At 43.3% G+C, this 21,151-nt stretch overlaps 1 protein-coding gene across 8 annotated transcripts in view; it reads left to right on the top strand.

The window, feature by feature from the left end:
• axin1 (axin 1) overlaps window positions 1-5,072 on the top strand; it is a 44,483-nt gene extending 39,411 nt beyond the window's left edge. For 7 of the 8 annotated variants that reach the window (XM_077213367.1, XM_077213364.1, XM_077213371.1 and 4 more), the window contains exons 9-10: window positions 1,767-1,916; window positions 2,824-5,072. In XM_077213367.1, the coding sequence (XP_077069482.1) occupies window positions 1,767-1,916; window positions 2,824-2,950 (277 nt within the window). In that variant the 3' untranslated portion in view covers window positions 2,951-5,072. Of the gene's footprint in view, window positions 1-1,071; window positions 1,180-1,766; window positions 1,917-2,823 lie in introns of all 8 variants that reach the window. The other variant, XM_077213372.1, reaches the window with a different exon arrangement.
• Window positions 5,073-21,151: the final 16,079 nt, after the last annotated feature.

The following is a 21,151-nucleotide window of genomic DNA, read 5'->3' as shown; positions in this document are numbered from 1 at the left end:
CTCGGACAAGTGAATTGTCAAAAGGACAAGCACATGAAACGGCTTAATGTCGAGCCCTGTAATGTATTTCTGCAGCGCTGTTGAGACTCACGCTGCCTGTCTCTGTGAGAGATTTTAAAGTGAGAAATCAAAACTAATGTGCATAACAGCAGAGAACACCTCATAGCTCATAATGTTCATAACAGCAGCTATTTTGCTGAATATTCTCACGATTGCAAATGTTACATTGATTTTAGTTCAATAAACAAGTAGTTAATATTAAATTACTTCAGTTGCTAAGGTTAAATATTACATATACGTATGTAAAATAATGTGTATTTCAATCACAGGTTTGGTCTTAAATTTCATTCAAAGTGGCATTAAAAAGTCTTAACTTTAACTTGTTTATATCTGTAGACACCCTGTAAGTAGTTTGGTATAATCTTTGTTATTGTTATTATTAGTTGTAATGATGGTTCTATTATTAATAATAATATTTAGAATTTCTTCAGTTTTAAATCTTAGTCTTTCGGATTTGTTTCAATTTTATAAATATTTGAAGAAAAACTACTGCAAAATCAAACTAATAAGATCAGTGTTCGTTAACAATTGGGGAACAACATGGAATGATATCATAGAAAGGACCCCTTTAGACCCTCATTACTGTGTCAAGGCCAATAAGACGAAGAAATTTGACCTCTTTATGACAAGGCAAGGTACGCCCAGTCCGGTCACATGGTGTGACTCCTCAAATACTTAATCATTTTCAATACTACGTTAGAAAGGTATAAAGCAAGACCTGTATGTATTTGAGGTGTAAGGCAAATGTTCATTTATAATTGCTGGTTCCACCACTTTATTTTTAAGGTCATTAAGTTAAGTATTTGCATATTCATTTTAAACACAAAATTGTTCTTTATATTGGACGTTTATCAGTGACCCATGTATTACCCATAATGCACAATGCAAGGCTGCCTCCTCTTCCCCGCCCTGTTCCGGCACTCACTGTGGCTGTCTGAGGTGCATGCGTGTAATGAGGCGTTGTGAGCCTGCAAACGCAGCCGGTGTGTCTAACTCGGGGTTGTTCCTCAGGTATGTGATGGAGGTGATCCAGAGGGGTCGCACCGCTGTCAGGCCCGCTCTGTTTCCCACGCTCAGTGTGGTGCCCGCCGTCTCCGACACGGAGCTCTCCGAGTCAGAGTATGTTCCCAATACTTCTTCATAGAGCATAGCCCTTCCTTTCACCATCCCATGCTACCGATACATGCACTTGCATGTGTTTGTCGGGGCTGTGCCTTCATGTAGTTCACTAACGCTTCTGTGTGTAGCGCTATCCACACTTGCTGTGTGTAGCTTTTAAGAGCATAATATAGACTGACCAGTCTTAGCATGTAGTCCCTCAAAAAATTGGTTGGTTCCAGTGTATTAACCACTGATCGGCTGGAGGAGAGCTACTGCAGATATGCAGTTTAGTGACATCAAAGCTTTGGTGTGGACGAGTTGAAAGCGGCACAACAGTGCAATTGTTTGGGTTTTATTTCTTCTGAGGAACATTTGTCAGACATCTGGAATTCATTTTACTCCGCAACAGTAAACCGAGTCTCTGCTGACCACCAGCACTCGTGTCCACTTCAAATCCAGTAGAGCACGTACAAGGGCTTTCAAATACGCATTTCAGGACATTCTCATTTTTTTGCTAGAAAAGCAAAACGCACCATTTTATCCCCATCTTACTATGGAATAAATGCTTTGGTTTGTTTTTTAAGTGCCTTTCGGTTCATTTGCAGGCATAAGAATACGAAGAAGCAGCCCTGTGAGAACATCACCGTGGCCTATTACTTCTGCGGAGAGCCCATCCCGTACAGGACGTCCGTCAAAGGGAGGATCGTCACTCTGGGACAGTTCAAGGAGCTGCTTACCAAGAAAGGGAGCTACAGGTAAACCACCTACGCTTTTTTGTTCTTAGCATCAGTAGGTTTTTGAAGACCGTCTGTAGTGTTTAATTTAGACGATCAAGGGATGGTTCGCCCAAAAATGAAGATTCTGTCATTTACTCGGTCTCATGTCGTTCCAAACCAACTTTCTTCTGTGAAATACAAAAAGAGAAATTCTTAACACTGCGGGTCGCTCCTGGACTGAATCTTTCAAGCTTTCAAAAAGGATGCAATATCAGTATAAAAGTATCATTTCTAATATTACAAAAGTATAAAAATAAATGCTGTTTTTTTTAACTTTCTATTCATCTAATGCTGGGAAAAAAAACAAATGTGTCACTGTTTCTACGACAATGTTAACCAGCACAACTGTTTTAACATTGATAGTAATAATAATCAGAAATGTTTCCTGAGCATCAAATCATCATATTATAATGACTTCTGAAGGATCTTATGACTGAAGACTGGAGTAATGATGCTGAAAATTCAGCTTTATCACAGAAATATATACAATTTTAGAATATATTCAAATAGAAAACAGTTATGAGGATGTGTAAATAATGACAGATAACAAACTCTTTCTTTAAGCGTATTTCAAGTATCAAATGGCTATATACAGTAGTGGGCAAAAGTGATGTCCAGCCTAGGAAAATCTACATTTTTACCCTTTATTCTAATATTAAAAATGTGTTAAAGATTTTAAAAATATGAAATTTTCCTCATTTTTATGCTTTAATCGGACTCGTAGGGTCATAAACAAATAAACAAATCTCCTCCGGATGTCACTTTGGCTGTATTAGCTATTTAACTATACAATGTTTTGACTTATACTTTGTCAATTAAACAGAATTATTTGACTGACATAGCTGAAATTAAACCATCACGATCCCTCTCCCTCAACACACCTCAGGTATTACTTCAAGAAAGTGAGCGATGAGTTCGACTGCGGAGTGGTGTTCGAGGAGGTACGCGAAGACGACGCCATCCTGCCCATCTTCGAGGAGAAGATCATCGGGAAAGTCGAAAAGATCGACTGAGACAGGAAGAGAGGGAATCGGTCTGCAGAGGAGCGTCTGCATGTGGAGAACGAGAGGGAGCTGTGAGCAGGTGCTGAGATTGGTACAGCGAACGTGGACGTGCGGGAGAGCGAGAGGTGCAGAAACGGGGAAGGTTTCTGTGGAAAGTACACTATTTACTCCGAGGCTTCTACCTCTGCACAAAAGGCTTTTAAGTCAAGTCAAACAGCTGCTCAGTGCTCAAGATCACTGCATTGTGCACAGAGAGAGCCCTTGGACTCAGAGACGAAAGCGCGAGGCAGCGTTCTCTCACTTTTGCTATATTTCTAACTCTGAAAAATGTAATGTAGCAATGTAAAGTTAGCCTAGAAAAAAAGTACTATGAGAATGTTTACTAAAGCTGCATATTTTTGATATGACGTATCAGAAGGAACATATCCTTTCTAATTTAACAACTCTTGTAATTTTATATGTACTGGTACCAGATATGTACAGACTGTCTGTTTAAAAGGAAAAGAGAAAGTTTTATATCTATTTAAATATTTAAAAAAAGAAGAAAAAAAAAGAGAGAAATCGGTTTAACCCATATCAAAGCTGCGGCACCAACCTGACCCCGAAAACGGTGGTAGATTTCATGAAGCTGCGATTACACGGGCTGCTCGAGGAGAGGAAATCATAACCCACGCTTTACCAAGTGCTTTTAACTCATAAAACCGGTTTGTAATCAGTCCACATCGGAGAGGGAGGAGTCAGCCGGCGCTGCACTTTTCACTGCATTATGCATTGATGTCAAAGGAGAATCGCTTCGAGCGAAAGTCCTATACGACGATGCCTTCACGTTGCTCCGTGTCTTTCGGTGATGTCATGACATGCATAATGCATAATCCCTCATCTCTTCACGCACACCATGATACGAGGGCAAAGAATGAATGTCCCGACATTACAAAACAAATATCTTGAGATTTTTGAGTGGAACAACTATAGGTCTGTAGTTTATATCCAAAATCTGTAAGGTTGCTTTCCAGGTGCTCGCATGTGTAAGACCCACTGACGCCTGTTTATGAGCAGGAGAATGTGAGACTTGTGGAAGAGGACACGACGTTCTGGTCGTCCCGGGGTCCATCGTCTACCGAGTGCCATTGGACAATATAATGATCATGTTTACACTTACCTTAATGTATTACAGAACAAGAAACAAATAAAGAATTGTAGCCTTTTCAGTTTAACACGGCTAAATGTGGTGCCTGGCAAGAATGGTTTTTAAAAAAATTTAGTTTTAGCCTAATGTGGTCTGCCTTGTTGAGATCATGAAACACCAAAGAGAACAATCTATCACAGGAGCCGATTAAAATCCGTTTGCGTCGTTTCAGCAAAAAAAATGAAGCTCCTCCATAGAGTTTTCAGGCTGCGTGTTGTAACGAAACACTGAGAAGTGTAGTAACCGCTAGGGAAGGCCTGGCGAGACCGAGCCAGACGTGGTGCTGTAACGTTAGAATGTTTTTGTTTTTTGGTTGTTGTTCTGACATCCCATCTTAATGCTAGTTTTTAAATTTTAAATTCCCGGTGTAGTTTGATTTTAAGTTGCCATTGTCGTTAATGTTTTTTTCAGTGATGTGTTTTTTTTGACCATTCAATTGGAATTATTTTGGTCCTCCATCAACTTGAACAATATGGGTACTTGATGCAAAATATGGAACATTTCTCATGTTTGTTTTGACTCATTTTAATTACGGTGTAATTATCAACTGGGATGTAAAGAGTTAACTACTGTGAATAGCCTGGATGCGAGTTCTTCTCACTGAATGATAGATGACCTGTACATAGACATCACAGAGTGCCTTTCTCACCATTCTCATCTCTGATCCACTGTCTGCTCTCCTCACTCCATGTGTCCAGTACCAGGGACTTGCATTGTTTTTAAGTTTCTTAAGAATTTTTGTTTTTGTTAGATTCCTATGCGAAGAGCATCAACACACTTAAAGTCTTTCTATGTAAATATGTACAATTTTTTTTTAATGCGTCTTCAACTACAACCAGCATCCCAATTTGGATATTTAGTGCCCTGGTTCTGCTTAAGTGTGCCGAGTTGTACAGTTATCATTTTATGGTACTTTGGACAATAAAAGATATGTAATAAAAGAAACGTGTAGTTCTCTTGTTACTTTTTGTATGAATTTATGTAGAAATTATATATTTGTGTTTGTAGTTATTTGGGTTGTTTTCTCAATGCTTATTTTGACTTTTTCTCCAATTATTATAAGTTTATTAAGACATCCAATTTTTTTACAAAGACTAAACGGACGATGGCGCTCTTGTTTCCTAGCAACAGTTTCATGAGCTTGGCCAAGATCTCATGCAGCAGCCGATGGCTGAGGTGCCACATAAACAATGAATTATAACAAGTCATTTAAAAGAAGCTATTAAAAACATCTTAAATCTGCAATACATACGTTTTATATGTATGTATATATATATATATATATATATATATATATATATATATATATATAACATCATTATTGTAGTCAATTAACACCGACCCATACCGGTACGCTTACTGATTTATAATTTGAGCAGTCGGGACGGATTTCGCTGGAAATATTAGATTTTCAGAAAAGAAAAAGCCATGTGATGTGTGTCAGTACTGACAGCTTGTAGCCAAAACTAATGGGAAACAACACAATTAAACGTTCAAAAAGGCAACCATCCGAGGAATCATCCGTTAGTAGGCTAAAACAAAGAACCCCCGTTCGAAGAGCTTGCAAGCTAAATAGAAAATTGATAGCCCATAATACAACTCGTATCTAGATCGGACTGCTTTTCAGAGATTGTGACAACTCCGAGACATAAAAGGATTCAAAGCCAACCCAGAGATGGTGTTATTCCCTCAGATATAATAAAGAGTGGAACCGAAGCCCGACGAATAGGCTAATTACCAAAACAATATTCCTCCGCGAGTGACTTGCAGTTTTACTCCTCGAAAGTTACAGTATTTACAGGGTGGAGGACTATGAGAGGTGGCAACACCAAAGCAAGCATCCATGCGTATAGTTATGTGGCTTCATGATCTTTCTTGTTAATGTATATCTAAAACAGTTGCATTCATTAGCCTACCACAAAGTAATTATCTGTTTAAAAATAATTAAAATAACAAAACTTCAATATCCAGGACACTGCTTTTTAAACACATCAACAAATTTGTCATTGAGCTTGTAAGAGTAGGCATATCATTAGGAAGACATCTAGCCTAGTTTTATTATTATGTACAGGTCCTTCTAAAAAAATTAGCATATTGTGATAAAGTTCATTATTTTCCATAATGTAATGATACAAATTAAACTTTCATATATTTTAGATTCATTGCACACCAACTGAAATATTTCAGGTCTTTTATTGTTTTAATACTGATGATTTTGGCATACAGCTCATGAAAACCCAAAATTCCTGTCTCAAAAAATTAGCAAATTTCATCCGACCAATAAAAGAAGTGTTTTTAATACAAAAAAAAAAAGTCAACCTTCAAATAATTATGTTCAGTTATGCACACAATAGTCAATACTTGGTCGGGAATCCTTTTGCAGAAATTACTGCTCCAATGCGGCGTGGCATGGAGGCAATCAGCCTGTGGCACTGCTGAGGTGTTATGGAGGCCCAGGATGCTTCGATAGCGGCCTTAAGCTCATCCAGAGTGTTGGGTCTTGCGTCTCTCAACTTTCTCTTCACAATATCCCACAGATTCTCTATGGGGTTGAGGTCAGGAGAGTTGGCAGGCCAATTGAGCACAGTAATACCATGGTCAGTAAACCATTTACCAGTGGTTTTGGCACTGTGAGCAGGTGCCAGGTCGTGCTGAAAAATTAAATCTTCATCTCCATAAAGCTTTTCAGCAGATGGAAGCATGAAGTGCTCCAAAATCTCCTGATAGCTAGCTGCATTGACCCTGCCCTTGATAAAACACAGTGGACTAACACCAGCAGCTGACATGGCACCCCAGACCATCAATGACTGTGGGTACTTGACACTGGACTTCAGGCATTTTGGCATTTCCTTCTCCCCAGTCTTCCTCCAGACTCTGGCACCTTGATTTCCGAATGACATGCAAAACTGAGCAACAGTCCAGTGCTGCTTCTCTGTAGCCCAGGTCAGGCGCTTCTGCCGCTGTTTCTGGTTCAAAAGTGGCTTGACCTGGGGAATGCGGCACCTGTAGCCCATTTCCTGCACACGCCTGTGCACTGTGGCTCTGGATGTTTCTACTCCAGACTCAGTCCACTGCTTCCGCATGCAGGTCCCCCAAGGTCTGGAATCGGTCCTTCTCCACAATCTTCCTCAGGGTCCGGTCACCTCTTCTCGTTGGGCAGCGTTTTTTTGCCACACTTTTTCCTTCCCACAGACTTCCCACTGAGGTGCCTTGATACAGCACTCTGGGAACAGCCTATTTGTTCAGAAATTTCTTTCTGTCTTACCCTCTTGCTTGAGGGTGTCAATGATGGCCTTCTGGACAGCAGTCAGGTCGGCAGTCTTACCCATGATTGCGGTTTTGAGTAATGAAACAGGCTAGGAGTTTTTAAAAGCCTCAGGAATCTTTTGCAGGTGTTTAGAGTTAATTAGTTGATTCAGATGATTAGGTTAATAGCTCGTTTAGAGACCCTTTTCATGATATGCTAATTTTTTGAGACAGGAATTTTGGGTTTTCATGAGCTGTATGCCAAAATCATCAGTATTAAAACAATAAAAGACCTGAAATATTTCAGTTGGTGTGCAATGAATCTAAAATATATGAAAGTTTAATTTTTATCATTACATTATGGAAAATAATTAACTTTCTCACAATATGCTAATTTTTTTAGAAGGACCTGTAGGCTACTTGTATGATATAGCTAAATAAATCTCAAGTTTCAGTGGAAGTTTAAACTTCTGAATATGCTAATGTTGGAAAGAAATGGCGCAATATCAAAATGCATATGAAGTGTGCCATTTGGGACAGGGCCCAAGTCCCTGCTCGTAACTTATAAGGTAGGCCCTAGTACTTTTTTGGGCACTGAACATGCTGATTGGTTGAGATCAAGCAGCATTTTGATTAGTTGACTCAGCAGATTTTTATTTCAACCACCATTTTTATAAGTCTGTTGCGGTGCGTGCAGTAAGAGTTGTTTGCGATTCAAATCAATGGTGTTTAAAAAATATGGGTGCTCCATTGACAGCTATTTAATTAACACTTTGAAGGCCCAAAAAAGTAGGAAAGACATTGTTAAAATAGTCCTTGTGACTACAGTGGTTCAACCTTAATTTTATGAAGGGACGAAAATACTTTCATGCGCCAAAAAAAACCCAAAATAACGACTTAATTCAACAATTTCTTCTCTTCCGTATCACACTTCCTAACCACAGCTGCTCCCGTCAAGCTAGATGGTGCCTTGTGTGGCTGACACAGCCGTCGGTGAATGAATGAGAGAATGAATAGGTGAATGTGAGGCAATATGTACTTTTCAAGTGCTTTGGTGGCCATGGGTCTGTTGAAAGCGCTATACAAATGCAGTCCATTTACCATTTAAGCCTCATTAAATCCAGCGGAAACTGGAAAGTCGCGTCCAGTCCTTCGTCACCGGCCTAATTTGCCTAATTTTCACGGTACTCTAGACCGCAATGGAAACGCAGCCAGAAACTGGTCAGGGGGAAAGAAAAGTTCCTGGGACAAATTGCTCCTGGTAATTTCGGTGGAAACGCGGCTTAAAGGTGCAACATTATTTATAGTCAACAGAATGTTTTAAAGGGACTGTCTGAACACGATCTGTACTGGACATGTGCGAAAATGCAAATTTTCCTTCCACTTTCCTATCATCGCCAACGTTTTTACAACAATGACGTCACGATTCGATTTTGTGCTCGATTTAGAGATGTGGTGGATAGTGACAGATGCATATGTGATATCACAGATAGCTACATGGATTATTTTACGTTTTATTTACAAATTCAAGATTTTCTCTTAAAAGGAGAAATTCCTGACAATCACACAGAAGAATGTCGGGAAGGTGAAACGGCCGTCTACAAATTTTACCATCAAAGGTAACTATGGGCCGGTTTCACAGACAAGGCTTAAACTAATGGCGCTTTTCCACTGCATGGTACGGTACGGTTCGGTTCGGTACGGCACGCTTTGGCGCTTTTCCACTGCATGGTACGGTACGGCTTGGCTCGGCACGGCTTGCTTGTGGCGCTTTTCCACTGCATGGTACGGTACTGTACGGCTCGTACGGCTCGGTACGGCTCGGCGTGGCACGGTTCGGCTCGCTTCGCTTTGACGCTGGTAGTGACTATTCTGTCTGTCTGACGAATCAGTGATCTACAGTGCTTCCACGTCACATTTTAGTATCGGTACGGTACGCTTGGAAACTCGATTAGGCCTTAGTTCAATTAAGGCATATAAGTAGCTTTTATAAACATGCCTTCGAAAGATAAACATTACTGGTGTGCATCTTGAGATAAAAAAAATAGCACTGACATTTTTTAAGATATGTCAGTCACAGTGTTGCTTTCAGTTAAAATATAAAATATGCATTTTATTCTCTAATTTGCTTATGCCGTGTCTGTGAAACCAGGGGTAAAAAGTACCGGGAGATTTTATAATGAAAAAATATCAAGTTACGTTAACTGTACTACCACCAATATACAAGTGACTTAAATGTAGTTCAAAATAAGGTGAAACCAAAATGTCTGTCTGTGGATGCTACGGAAGGTCACCCAGAATATCCCAGCAACCGCCTATAACACTTAATTATAAGATAACACTTTAGCAAACACCCAGAACATCTATCTGTTCTGACCTAACTTCTTGTAGTCAATACCACCTAAACCGAGACCAAGACAGGGTGGGACAGAGCACCCTCTAATTGATCTGAATTTAATGCCACATGTCATGCCTTTCATGGTTGTGGTTTGCTATTGGTTGATCTCATGTGAGTGACAGTTTGCCCCGCCCTCGCTCCAGTAAACGCTTCATCAGAGAAGAGAAGAGATGTCACTGCAAGAGGGAGGGGAAAGTTTTGATTAAATATTACGAGGGCACGTTCATTCAAAAATTAATTATGTGCAAGGATAAATCACTTATTATAAATAGGCCTACAGCAATATAAAAAACTAACAAAAAGATTTGTCCATTTTGATTTCATGGTGACTTTAAACAAAACAACGTTTTTTTTGTCCAGGCGCTGAGTGCTTTGGTCTCCTACGGCTTTCTTTTGTAGACGGCACTTCTGAGACCTAATGGGTTTTTAAAGAGGTCCTTAAAGAAAATAGCCACAAAAATGCATAGCTTGATGGACTCTTTTTAACTTTAGCACATCGTAGATATAGCATGAAAAAAAATTATTTGATCAGTTGCTGCTTCCATTGAAGAGGAACAAAGGGGTTTTTAATGATCGAGCCTGTTCACTAACATGGTCTCTGCTTCTACAAGAGGCTGTGGGTGCTGTTCCATTTCATGTTTTTTTCAGTACCTCGAGGTTTGTTGATTTAGGTCACTCTCCCGTATTGGACTTCCAATTAACTCTGGAACACCGTGCTGAGCTCAGGTTTCGAAGACTGAGATGCTTAATTGAAAAGGAAAGATCATTAGGGTGTCCTGCCGCAGTATCTAACCCAAGCCTAGAAGGACCAAATAAAAACAAAAAGGCTTTCATTAGCAGATGGTACATCTCCAGGATATACATATGCAGTGTTTTTCTCAACTGGCCCCTGTACCCTGTGTGATCAAAGATGCTGGGTAAATGTTTGATTTAAGGCCCTCACTCATCAAATACTGATCTGATGCTGTAGTTCACACTTCAGATTAAAGCTTAATCGGATCAGAGTCCACCTGTACCTCTGTCACTCTCACCGGACCTGTCTCGGCTTCAATAATGATGCCTCCTGCCCGCTGTGGCAGGTTTAATGTAATTTTGAGCTCTCTGACTCCCTGCGGTTGTGTGTGAGAAACTAATTTTGTCGTGCTGTATGAGTTGCGCTCGGTCTGCCCATTTTGTGATAACCTCGACCACCAAAAAACAGTTTTCACACTTGAGCAAACAAAGCTCAGGAGGTAAACGAAGAAGGAAGTGGGACTGCGCAATATAGCTAAAGTGTGTCTTGATAAAGTTCTTCTGACAGTTTTTGCTCAATTTAATGTTTCCTTTCTGGATTAATGTATTCATGTATTTTCTTTTTTTTATCTTACTCACCTTAAACGTTTAAAATGTAGTGTCTCTTCAGTATTTTTAGCTAGGAATAATGAAGATAATCTACATTTCAAAAGCTTGGGGTTAGTAAGATTGTTTTAAAAGAGAAATTAATACCTTATTTCAGAGCAAACGTGACAGTAAAGACATTTATGATATTATAAAAAGGTGCTCTTTCTATTTATCAAATAATACAGAAATAAAATCACAGTTGCCACAAAATTTTTGAGCAGCACAACTGTCTTTAACATTAATAATAATAGTTTCTTGAGCATAAAATCATCCTATTTGAATGATTTCTGAAGGAACATGTGACACTGAAGACTAAAGTAATGATGCTGAAAATTGGATATAAACTACATGTAAACATATATTAGCATAGAAAACATTTATATTACATTTTTAATAATATTTCACAATATTCCCATTTTTACTGTATTTTTTATCAAATAAATGCAGCTTTGATAAAATAATAATAAAAAAAACATTTAAAAACTTTCCAAACCAAAACGTCTGAATGGTGCAAATTAATTTATAATATCCTTAAGAATAATCATTATTTACCCAACTATTACAATAGTTAGTAATCATGACTACCTACATATATTAAAATGTTTTTTGTCAAACAAGTAGGCTAAATTCCAGATAGGAACTTCCATGTTTATTTTTGAGTGAAGTAAGCAAATAGTTCATTTTTATGAATTGATTGATTGAGGAAAATAACTCGAATGCGAAAACAACTCCCCCGTGGTGAAAATCAAGCTTTAATGTTGTTTATATATCTGTGTGGTGTTTTTAATATGCTTTAAGACAAACCATGTGCCAATTCATAAGTCAACACCTTTATTGAGTATTAAACTGCAGTGAACCAATGACTCTCAAAAACACAGTTTGAAATCGCTGGTGTTTCTGAAGTCACAAACTACCATGTAACCAATCACGACAATGTGTGATTGTCAACGAGTGGATCTCTGAGCTGGTGTGAGTGAGTGGAGGCGGGGCTAATTTGCATATTCATAGAACTGTGTACTAAATGAGGCAAGGGTGTAGAGTTACATTCAAGATATTTTAAGGTATAAAAAACTCATCAAAGATGAGGGATTTTAAGGGATAAAATTATTGACTACAGGGGGACTTTAATGCTCTCATATTCAGATTTATGTCACCAGAAAAATCATAGATATTAGATATCATCCAGGTCCATGCAGAAATATAGACTCCTAACATATAAAAAAAGGGTTATATAGTTACACTTCTCCAGAAAAAACAATTGCCGAGTTCACATAAATAAATTTGGGACAGGTTATACTTTTCAGACTTTTTCTTCTGATATTACATCCATAAAATATTTAGCACAAAATGTTCAATACGAGACTATAATAGTCTAATAGCAGAACAAATTGAGTGACTGTGTTCCTATTATTAAAAGAAAAAGAAAAAAAAATCCATAAATCTCAGGTTTAATCCTGAGGAATAAAGCTGGGTCTCAGAACACAATGTTAAGACTGGCCTAACATCAGTGGATCCTGCAGTCTCCATGGTTACCGCAGCACTGAAATGCACCTAGGTTTCTAATAGCTTAAATGATGAAAGTGCAAGAAAGTACTTAGAACATCAGAAAAAAAATCTGATGGACACATACATGTACTTCCCATTCACATTTAGATAATGTGAAAATTAGTTTGCATGGTTTAGCAACACTGGTGTTTACATAATGGCACTAATAGTAGAACTCTTTCCTGGCTGAGAGTAGATAGCTAAGAAGAAAAAATATATATTTAATGTTAAAATAGATGTTCTTCCCATGCATACTGCTATCTAAACTAATTGAAAACAAACTTAAAAACATTATAATAAAGCGACATTTATGCAGTTCATTCATTAGCATGTTTAAATTCAAAGGTTATGATTGTGATAAGCAGGGCCTGAAGTTAACTTTTTTGACCTCCAGCCACGGTGGCAGGTGGATTTAAAAAAACACCTGCCACAGTAACTTTTTACCAGCCAATTTTTTTGTTTGTTTTGTTTTTTTGCCTCATAAAGGTGAAAAATAGAAATCACACAAACATTGTTCTTTAATTTGTAAGAATTCACATTTAAGTGCTGTCAAGTAATTAACAAAATCATTATAAGTAATAATAACTCTTAAGGGGGTTGCACATCCGGTTGCACACCGGATGAACCATTTTAAAGAACCACGTCTTTAAAATTCGAACACATTATTTTCTATCAGTGTACACAGACTACACACACCAGCGGCGCCACTCGGCGTCTGTCCGCGGCGCCCAGCAACGGCTCAGGACCTTGTTCAAAATCCTGCCGCGCCACAGAGCGCCGTTTACATAGTTTTATATTAAATGTACATTTATTTGTCTCAAATCGTCGTTAATGTATAGACTTCACCCTGTAATGCAATATACATTTAGTTTTACATGCACTCACAGAAGCTGCTTGAATGAAAATTCTTGATGTTATCGGACAGACGAAAAAAAATAATAATAATGAATCACTCAATTCTCATTGGCTACCCGCCAATGTGGCAGGTAGATTGATAGTTTTACCCGCCAATTGCAAAATTCACCGGCATTTGGCGCGTGGTCAGGTGTTAATTTCAGGCCCTGGTGATAAGTGATAAGTGATTATTTTTGAGAGAAAGCTGAAGTCCAGGCATATGTGTGTGTCGCTAACAGATTAGCCAATAGAGGGAATGCACGTGACGTCACCGTTGGCCGGAGTGACTGCAGTTACGCCCACAAGTGGCAAAAAGACTGAGCGGCAGCATTGGTTTTCAGTGTGAATGCAGCGGAAAAACACACAAAACGCGTCTAAAACGGGAAAGAGCTTTGAGACTGACTGTACAACTAGATTTGACAAGAAATATGAGGTATATTTTTACAGACTACCTAAAGCTACAGAACAGATAAGCAAATAGATCGCTGCAATTCATAGAAACAACTGGACTCCAGGCAGCGAAAGGTGGATTTGCAGTTATAATTTTTGTGTCAATATGCTGAATTTAGTGGTAAAATCATTCTCTATATATTGTATTGTTATATATTGCAGTGACAAATCATCAATCAAATATTTACCACTGTATATTCTGTATAATTTGACATTTTTAAATAAACACTGACAAAAAAACGATACAAGTTTTAAGTCTAGACGATATGATGATATATATAACATTGATATAAGTGATCACCTGGATTTAGACCTGCCTATATTGTATTTATATAAAGCGTTCACAGGCAAATTTGCTGTGTGTATTACCCTGGTGTCGAAATCAGGCACATATAAATGTCAGGAAACACGATTCCTGGCTGCATGTTAATATCTATGGATCACTGGTTCTTTAGTAAGTTGTAAGGAACACTATATTGAGTCCAATCTTTAGTTTAAACTGATAATCTTTTGTTTTACTTGCGTTTTCGCAGTTTCCCCTATTAAATCCAGTCACGCAGCAGCTCTTCTGCCACTCAGGCCGGCTGAGGGGCGTGTTCCGGCGGGAAAGTGACGTTAATGCATTCCCTCTATACCAAACGTCCAAAAAAAAAAAAAGATAATATTAATGATGCTTTCATGGGTAGAGTCTTCAATACATGGCTATAAAAATTCCATGTCTTTGTTTTGCAGCACTTAAAACCAACCTTGATGTTGACCAAGTCTGAATTGGTTTTTAAAGGGAAATTCGATCTTTGTACAGAAAACAGTAGAAACAATTGGACCAGTCCTATTATTTGCTCCATAAGCAAAGAATTCTTAATATGACATTTGAATTAAGATTAACGTTCATTCATTGGATAGTGGAGACAGTTTTTAAGCACTAATCTGTAGAGTTTTTTATGTTTATTTTATGAAATGCATAATTATTCTCACTGTTGTCTTTGAAAGGGTGAAAGTAAATATGGTTGGTTCAGCTTTATAATGGACTGCCTTTTAAAGATCAGGGGCCTCATTTATAAAATGTTGCGTAGAAACAGTCCTACATTTGATCTAAGATGATTTCTCAAATGTCTGTACCTGGGATTCAGAGAATGAAAGTACGCACAAAACGTACTCGGTTACTAACGTAACCTCGGTTCTCTCTAGAGAGGGAACGAGTACTGCGTAATATCTTACGCTATGGGGAAAACCTCTTTTCCACGAGATATTGAAGCCAAAAATTATCCTTTAATTTTGATTAATGTAAAACGCTGTGCGGCAGCGTGCAGACATAGGCAAGACGGCTCGCGCGCCTATTGGCTGCCCTGCGGCCACAGCAGCAAGCCTATCGAGAGAGGCCCTGCGTGACGTGACGTCCAATGGGGGTACTTCGCGCCCATTTCGTCGCGTCCCGCCAGAATAGGCGTGGCCTTGGCCTATAAATACGCTCGACAGGCTGATACAAACTGGTTTTCAACGTTGAAGCGAACCAGCGCTGTTGTATGCACGGCAAGATACGCAGTACTCGTTCCCTCTCTAGAGAGAACCGAGGTTACGTTAGTAACCGAGTACGTTCTCTTACGAGAGTATCTCTCGTACTGCGTAATATCTTACGCTATGGGGAACACAATGTAAGACGCCGTGCGTACTGGGATCCGACACCAAAGTCCCAAGGGCAGTAGCCCGGGGCTCATATAGTGCATAATCACCGTAGACTCACAGAGAGTCGGAGAAGAGAGGCTACCAGCATCATTCCCCACGTAATAGCATCCCATAGGAGCTAGTTATGTCAACAATATATCCCGCAGACAGGGTGAACGCGTTCAGCCTGAACTGGGCAAAAATACGGGCTATTCAACACCCATGGAAGTGTTCCATCGATCAGTGAGTGATACTCAATCAAAACTCAGCATTTTGCGCCGGCGCAGCGGGACAGATAGTACTGAATTCTAGACCGACAGCAGCTTGGCCTGTAAGGCGGGAACTTCTAGGTTATAGAACCTTATAAATGTAGACGGCGAGGCCCAGCCTGCCGCCATACAGATATCATGCAAGGAAATCCCACTAGACCACGCCCACGAAGAGGCCACGCCTCTCGTGGAGTGCGCTCTGACACCCAAAGGACACTGCAGGCCCTTAGAAGTGTAAGCCAGCGCTATGGCATCGACTATCCATCTGGATAGGCTCTGTTTTGATGCGGCCAGTCCCTTGGAGCGTCCGCCAAACAAAACAAAGAGCTGCTCGGTCTGCCTGAAGACAGACGAGCGGGACACATAAGCTCTCAGCACCCTGACGGGGCAAAGGAGATTAGCATCCGCTTCCTCATTGTTCACCGGGAGGGCGCACAGGGAAATAACCTGGGCCCTGAACGGTGTGTTGAGGGATTTTGGCACGTACCCGTGCCTTGGTTTGAGTATGACTTTTGAGTCATTAGGCCCTAACTCAATACAGGACGCGCTTACTGAAAGCGCTTGCAAGTCCCCCACGCGCTTCATTGAAGCAAGAGCCACAAGAAATACCGTTTTGAAAGACAGGTGCTTCATGTCTGACAAATGGATTGGCTCGAATGGGGCACCTTTCAGGGCTTCCAGAACCGTAGAAAGGTCCCACATAGGGACTGAGGGAGGTCTGGAAGGATTCAGCCTCCGCGCTCCCCTGAGGAATCGCACGACAAGGTCGTTCTTCCCCAGTGACTGGCCAGACGTCGGTTTTGCAAACGCCGCTATGGCCGCCACGTATACTTTGAGCGTGGACGGGGTTCTACCCTTATCCAGCAGCTCCTGAAGGAAGGAGAGCACTTCCGTAACCCCGCAGTCTACGGGTGTAAAGCCCTGAGCTTGACACCAGGTAGAGAACACTGACCATTTCGAGGAGTAGAGCCGTCTAGTAGACGGGGCCCTAGCCTGCGTGATCGTGTTTAACACTCCCTCCGGGAGGTTAGCGGGTACCCGTTGATGGCCCACACATGTAGGGACCATAACTCCGGGCGAGGATGCCAAATCGAGCCCTTTGCCTGAGAGAGGAGGTCTCTCCTCACCGGTATCGGCCACGGGGCAGTGCTGGCCAGCTGCATCAGGACTGGGAACCAGGTTTGGTTCGTCCATAGCGGAGCCACGAGCAGCACTGGGCATCCATTTTCCCTGATTCGTTCCAGCACTTGGGGCAGGAGCGAGACGGGGGGAAAAGCATAGAGGGGGCGTCGGGGCCATACGTGGGCCAGCGCGTCCCTGCTCTTGGAGAAAAAGTCCGGACAGTGAGCGTTTTCCTGGGACGCGAACAGGTCCACCTGCGCTCTGCCGAATGTCTCCCACAGCAGTTGGATCGTCTGCGGGTGCAGCGACCATTCCCCTGCTGGGACATTGTTTCTGGACAGTCTGTCTGGTCCCAGATTCAGGTGACCAGGCACATGCGCTGCTTTCAGTGAAAGCAGGTTGTGCTGAGCCCAGCCCAGGAGGCGTTTCGTCAGCCTGTAAAGGCTTCGGGACCTGGTGCCGCCCTGGTGATTTATGTATGCCACCACTGACATGTTGTCCGACCGGACTAAGACGTGGCGGCCTTTTATCTGGGGACAAAAACGCCTTAGCGCGTTGTCTACTGCCAGCATTTCTAGACAGTTTATGTGTAGGAGCTTCTCCCGTTCTGACCACTGGCCAAAGAACGGTCTGCCCTCGAGCAGTGCTCCCCACCCCGAGGTGGAGGCGTCCGTGGACACCACCATCACACTCGAGGGAGTCCCCAGGCTCACGCCTGACTGGTACCAGTCGGCTTTTTTCCAAGGTTTCAGAGCCGAGACGCATTTCCTGTCGACCCTGAGGCGAAACAGACCAGCGGCCCAAGCCCCGGGCGGAACTCGTGCTTTCAGCCATAACTGCAGTGGGCGCATGCGAAGCAGGCCCAGCTGAAGTACTGAAGATGCTGAGGCCATAAGGCCCAGCATTTTCTGAAACCGTTTGAGCTGGACTATAGAGCCGCGGCGGAAGGATTTCACGGCGCGCTGAATGTTCAGTCCTCGCTCCGGCGACAGACGTGCTGTCATAGACAGGGAGTCCATCACTGTTCCCAGGAAGGAGATTTCCTGGCTGGGAGACAGCGAACTCTTCGCCCAATTGACTGTGAGACCCAAATTCTCGAGATGCTCGAGTAATGCGGTCTTGTGTTCTATGAGCTCTGATCGTGATCGAGCTAGAATCAACCAGTCGTCCAAGTAGTTCAAAAGTCGCATGCCCTGAAGTCTCAGGGGTGCGAGAGCCGCGTCCATGCACTTCGTGAATATACGGGGTGCTGGAGACAGGCCGAACGGTAGGACTGTGTATTGATATGCCTGGCCCTCGAAGGCGAATCTCAAGAATCGCCTGTGACGTGACGCAATCTGTATTTGGAAATAGGCGTCTTTCAGATCTATTGACATGAACCAGTCTCCCTGGCGCACGTGCGCGAGGATTTTGCTGGTTGTCAGCATTTTGAACTTGCGTTTCAGAAGCGCTTTGTTCAATTGTCGCAGATCTAGAATGGGTCTGAGACCCCCGTCTTTTTTCGGTACCAGAAAATATCTGCTGTATACACCCCCTTCGCTCTGAGCCTGAGATAAAGGTTCTATGGCCCCTTTGCTCAGTAGTTTCGCTATTTCGGTTCGAAGTAGATGAGATACTTCGTTGTCCACCGTGGTTTCGACACGCGCCGTGCAACGACGGGGACGTCGAGCGAACTGTAGCGAATAGCCTCTCTTTATAGTGTTCAACACCCATTCTGATACCCCGGGAAGCATTGCCCATGCATTCGCGTGGATAGCTAGAGGCAGAATGATATCCGGGCTCTGGCCGCGGCACAGCGGCGGCTGCAGAGCTTCGGTGTGCTGAGACATGAACACTGCGTTTAGAGTGCGCGAGGCGGGGGGCGCGCCGATCACGGCGGGCAGGCTGTTCGCACTCGCTTTCTCTATGACACATTGTGGAGAGAGAACGAGCGGGACAAGCCCCGTAGGGTTCAGCGTGTCTGTGAGTGAATGTGGGCGCGGGACAGCGGGCACATTTACTGCACTGAAAACACCGTCGGCTTGCGCTGACTGAATATGTGTTGGTTTCGTTTTTACAGAAACCGTGGGACACGCACTGTGTAGTGTTTGTGGGCACTGTGTCGTGGGCACATTCACTACGTTTGCACAATCAACATGAGTCGATTTTATTTGTGCTAGCCCTGAACTGTGGCGGGCTGTGTCTGTGTGTGGGAATGGGCACTGTGACGTGGGCATTCTTACAACACTCATAACACCATCGGCTATGGCCGGGACACCAGAAAATACACTCTTTATTGGATTTATCTGGGTAGCCGTAAAAACGGCTGTTGTGTGCAGGCAAGCCGGCAAATGAACCGACTTGTTGACTGCTAAATACACTGGAACAGTCACATCGCATGGAACTGGACGAGCGAAATGTTTCGGTGAAAATCCGGCCGCAGCGAGATTTGAACACCGTCGCTTTCCTAGGATGGCTAGGAAGGCTTTGAGACCTCGGGCTTGATCTCAATCCTCGGCCGGGGCCCGCGCTGAGGGGGGCGGCGTCCAGCAGAGCGAGAGCGCGGTCTCTGTTCTCGGGCCTGGCGGCGCTGAGAAGCGGCGGCGGGTGGTGCAGGCTGTGGCTGTGAGCTGCGGGCAGACGGCTGTTTCGAGCGACCTGCTGCGGAGCTAGAGCGCTTCGGGAGGAAGTGCTTCATAGCCTGCGATGTCTTCTGAACCTCCTGGAATCTGTCCGCGAAATCTTTGACGGCAGATCCGAAGAGGCCCACTGGCGAAATGGGCGCGTCGAGAAACACAGAGCGCTCCGAATCCGTCATTTCAGACAGCGTTAGCCATAGGTGTCTCTCAGCCACGGTGAGAGAGGCCATGTTCCACCCAACGGCCTGTGCAGCAGATTTAGCGGCGCGAAGAGCCAGGTCTGTAGCGCTCCTTAAATCCGCAACGCTGATCGATCCCACGCCTTCCTCGTCCATTTTTCGGAGAAGGTCGGCCTGGAAGATCTGCAGGATGGCCATTGTGTGTAGCGCCGACACAGCTTGCCCGGCGGCGGTGTAAGCGCGACCGTGCATGGCTGACGTCACTCGGCAGGCTTTAGATGGCAACACCGTCTGTGCTCGCCGTCCAGCAGAGGGCGGGCAGAGATGTGATGCTACCGCTGCTTCCACAGGAGGAAGAGAAAGGTACCCTCTGTCTTTCGCACCGTCTACAGTGGAGAATGCAGCAGAGACAGATGTACGCATTCTGGCCGAGAAGGGGGCGTTCCAAGACCTCGCGACTTCTTCGTGAAGCTCAGGAAGAAAAGGCGCGGGTCTGGACTGTGATGGGGCGTGGTCCTTCTTGAGGAAACATCCATCCAGTCGGTTGCGCGGGGGTTGCGCGGGCGCCTCCCAGTCGAGGCCGAGGTTGTCGACGGCTTGAGAGAGCAGACGCATCAACTCAGACTCAATGCCCGCTCTTTTCCCGGAAGGCTCGCGAACAGCGGAGGGGAGGTCCACAGAGCTCGCCCAATCTTCGCTGTCCGACGCCAGGATAGAACAAGCCTCGGCTGTTTCGTCGATCTCAATGGCGGAAGCGGTGGCAGACGGCGGCCGCTGTCCATCGGTGAGTGACTCGAGCGATGCCGGCGAAGCTAGCGGGCGAACCGGCGAGCTTAGGCGAGCAGGAGAGGGCTCGGGAACGCGCTGAGCGCGGCGCTTTTTACGGCGCGGCGTCGCAGCGGGTTGAAGTGCAGGCTCTGAGAAGGATGCCAGGCGAGTCCTCAGAGTCACCATAGGCATTAGCTCGCAATGAGGGCATCCGCCTTCGACGAGAGCGAGAGCCGCATGATCCTCACCCAGACAGGAAGCGCAGATGACATGACGGTCCCCGTCGCTGAGTGTGGCTCGGCACGAGCCGCAGGATCTTTGCATCTTTAAAAAGACGCTTGCTCTTTTAGAACAGATAGAAAACAGAGATAGAGTGTGAGTCGCAGCGGCGAACACACACTCAGCAGTGAAAAGGATATGAACGCCGGAAAGCGTAGCAGGTACGGCGGCTGAAGGCGGCGAGGTGCAGGCCAGCGACTTCAGGCTCGAAGGC

Source organism: Siphateles boraxobius, unplaced genomic scaffold, assembly GCF_051911475.1.
Source record: "Siphateles boraxobius isolate OS27281-9 unplaced genomic scaffold, OSU_SipBor_1 66, whole genome shotgun sequence".
In the NCBI taxonomy this organism is placed as follows: domain Eukaryota; kingdom Metazoa; phylum Chordata; class Actinopteri; order Cypriniformes; family Leuciscidae; genus Siphateles; species Siphateles boraxobius.
Note: the sequence above shows the minus strand (reverse complement) of the source record. Positions and strands in the feature narration are given on the sequence as shown.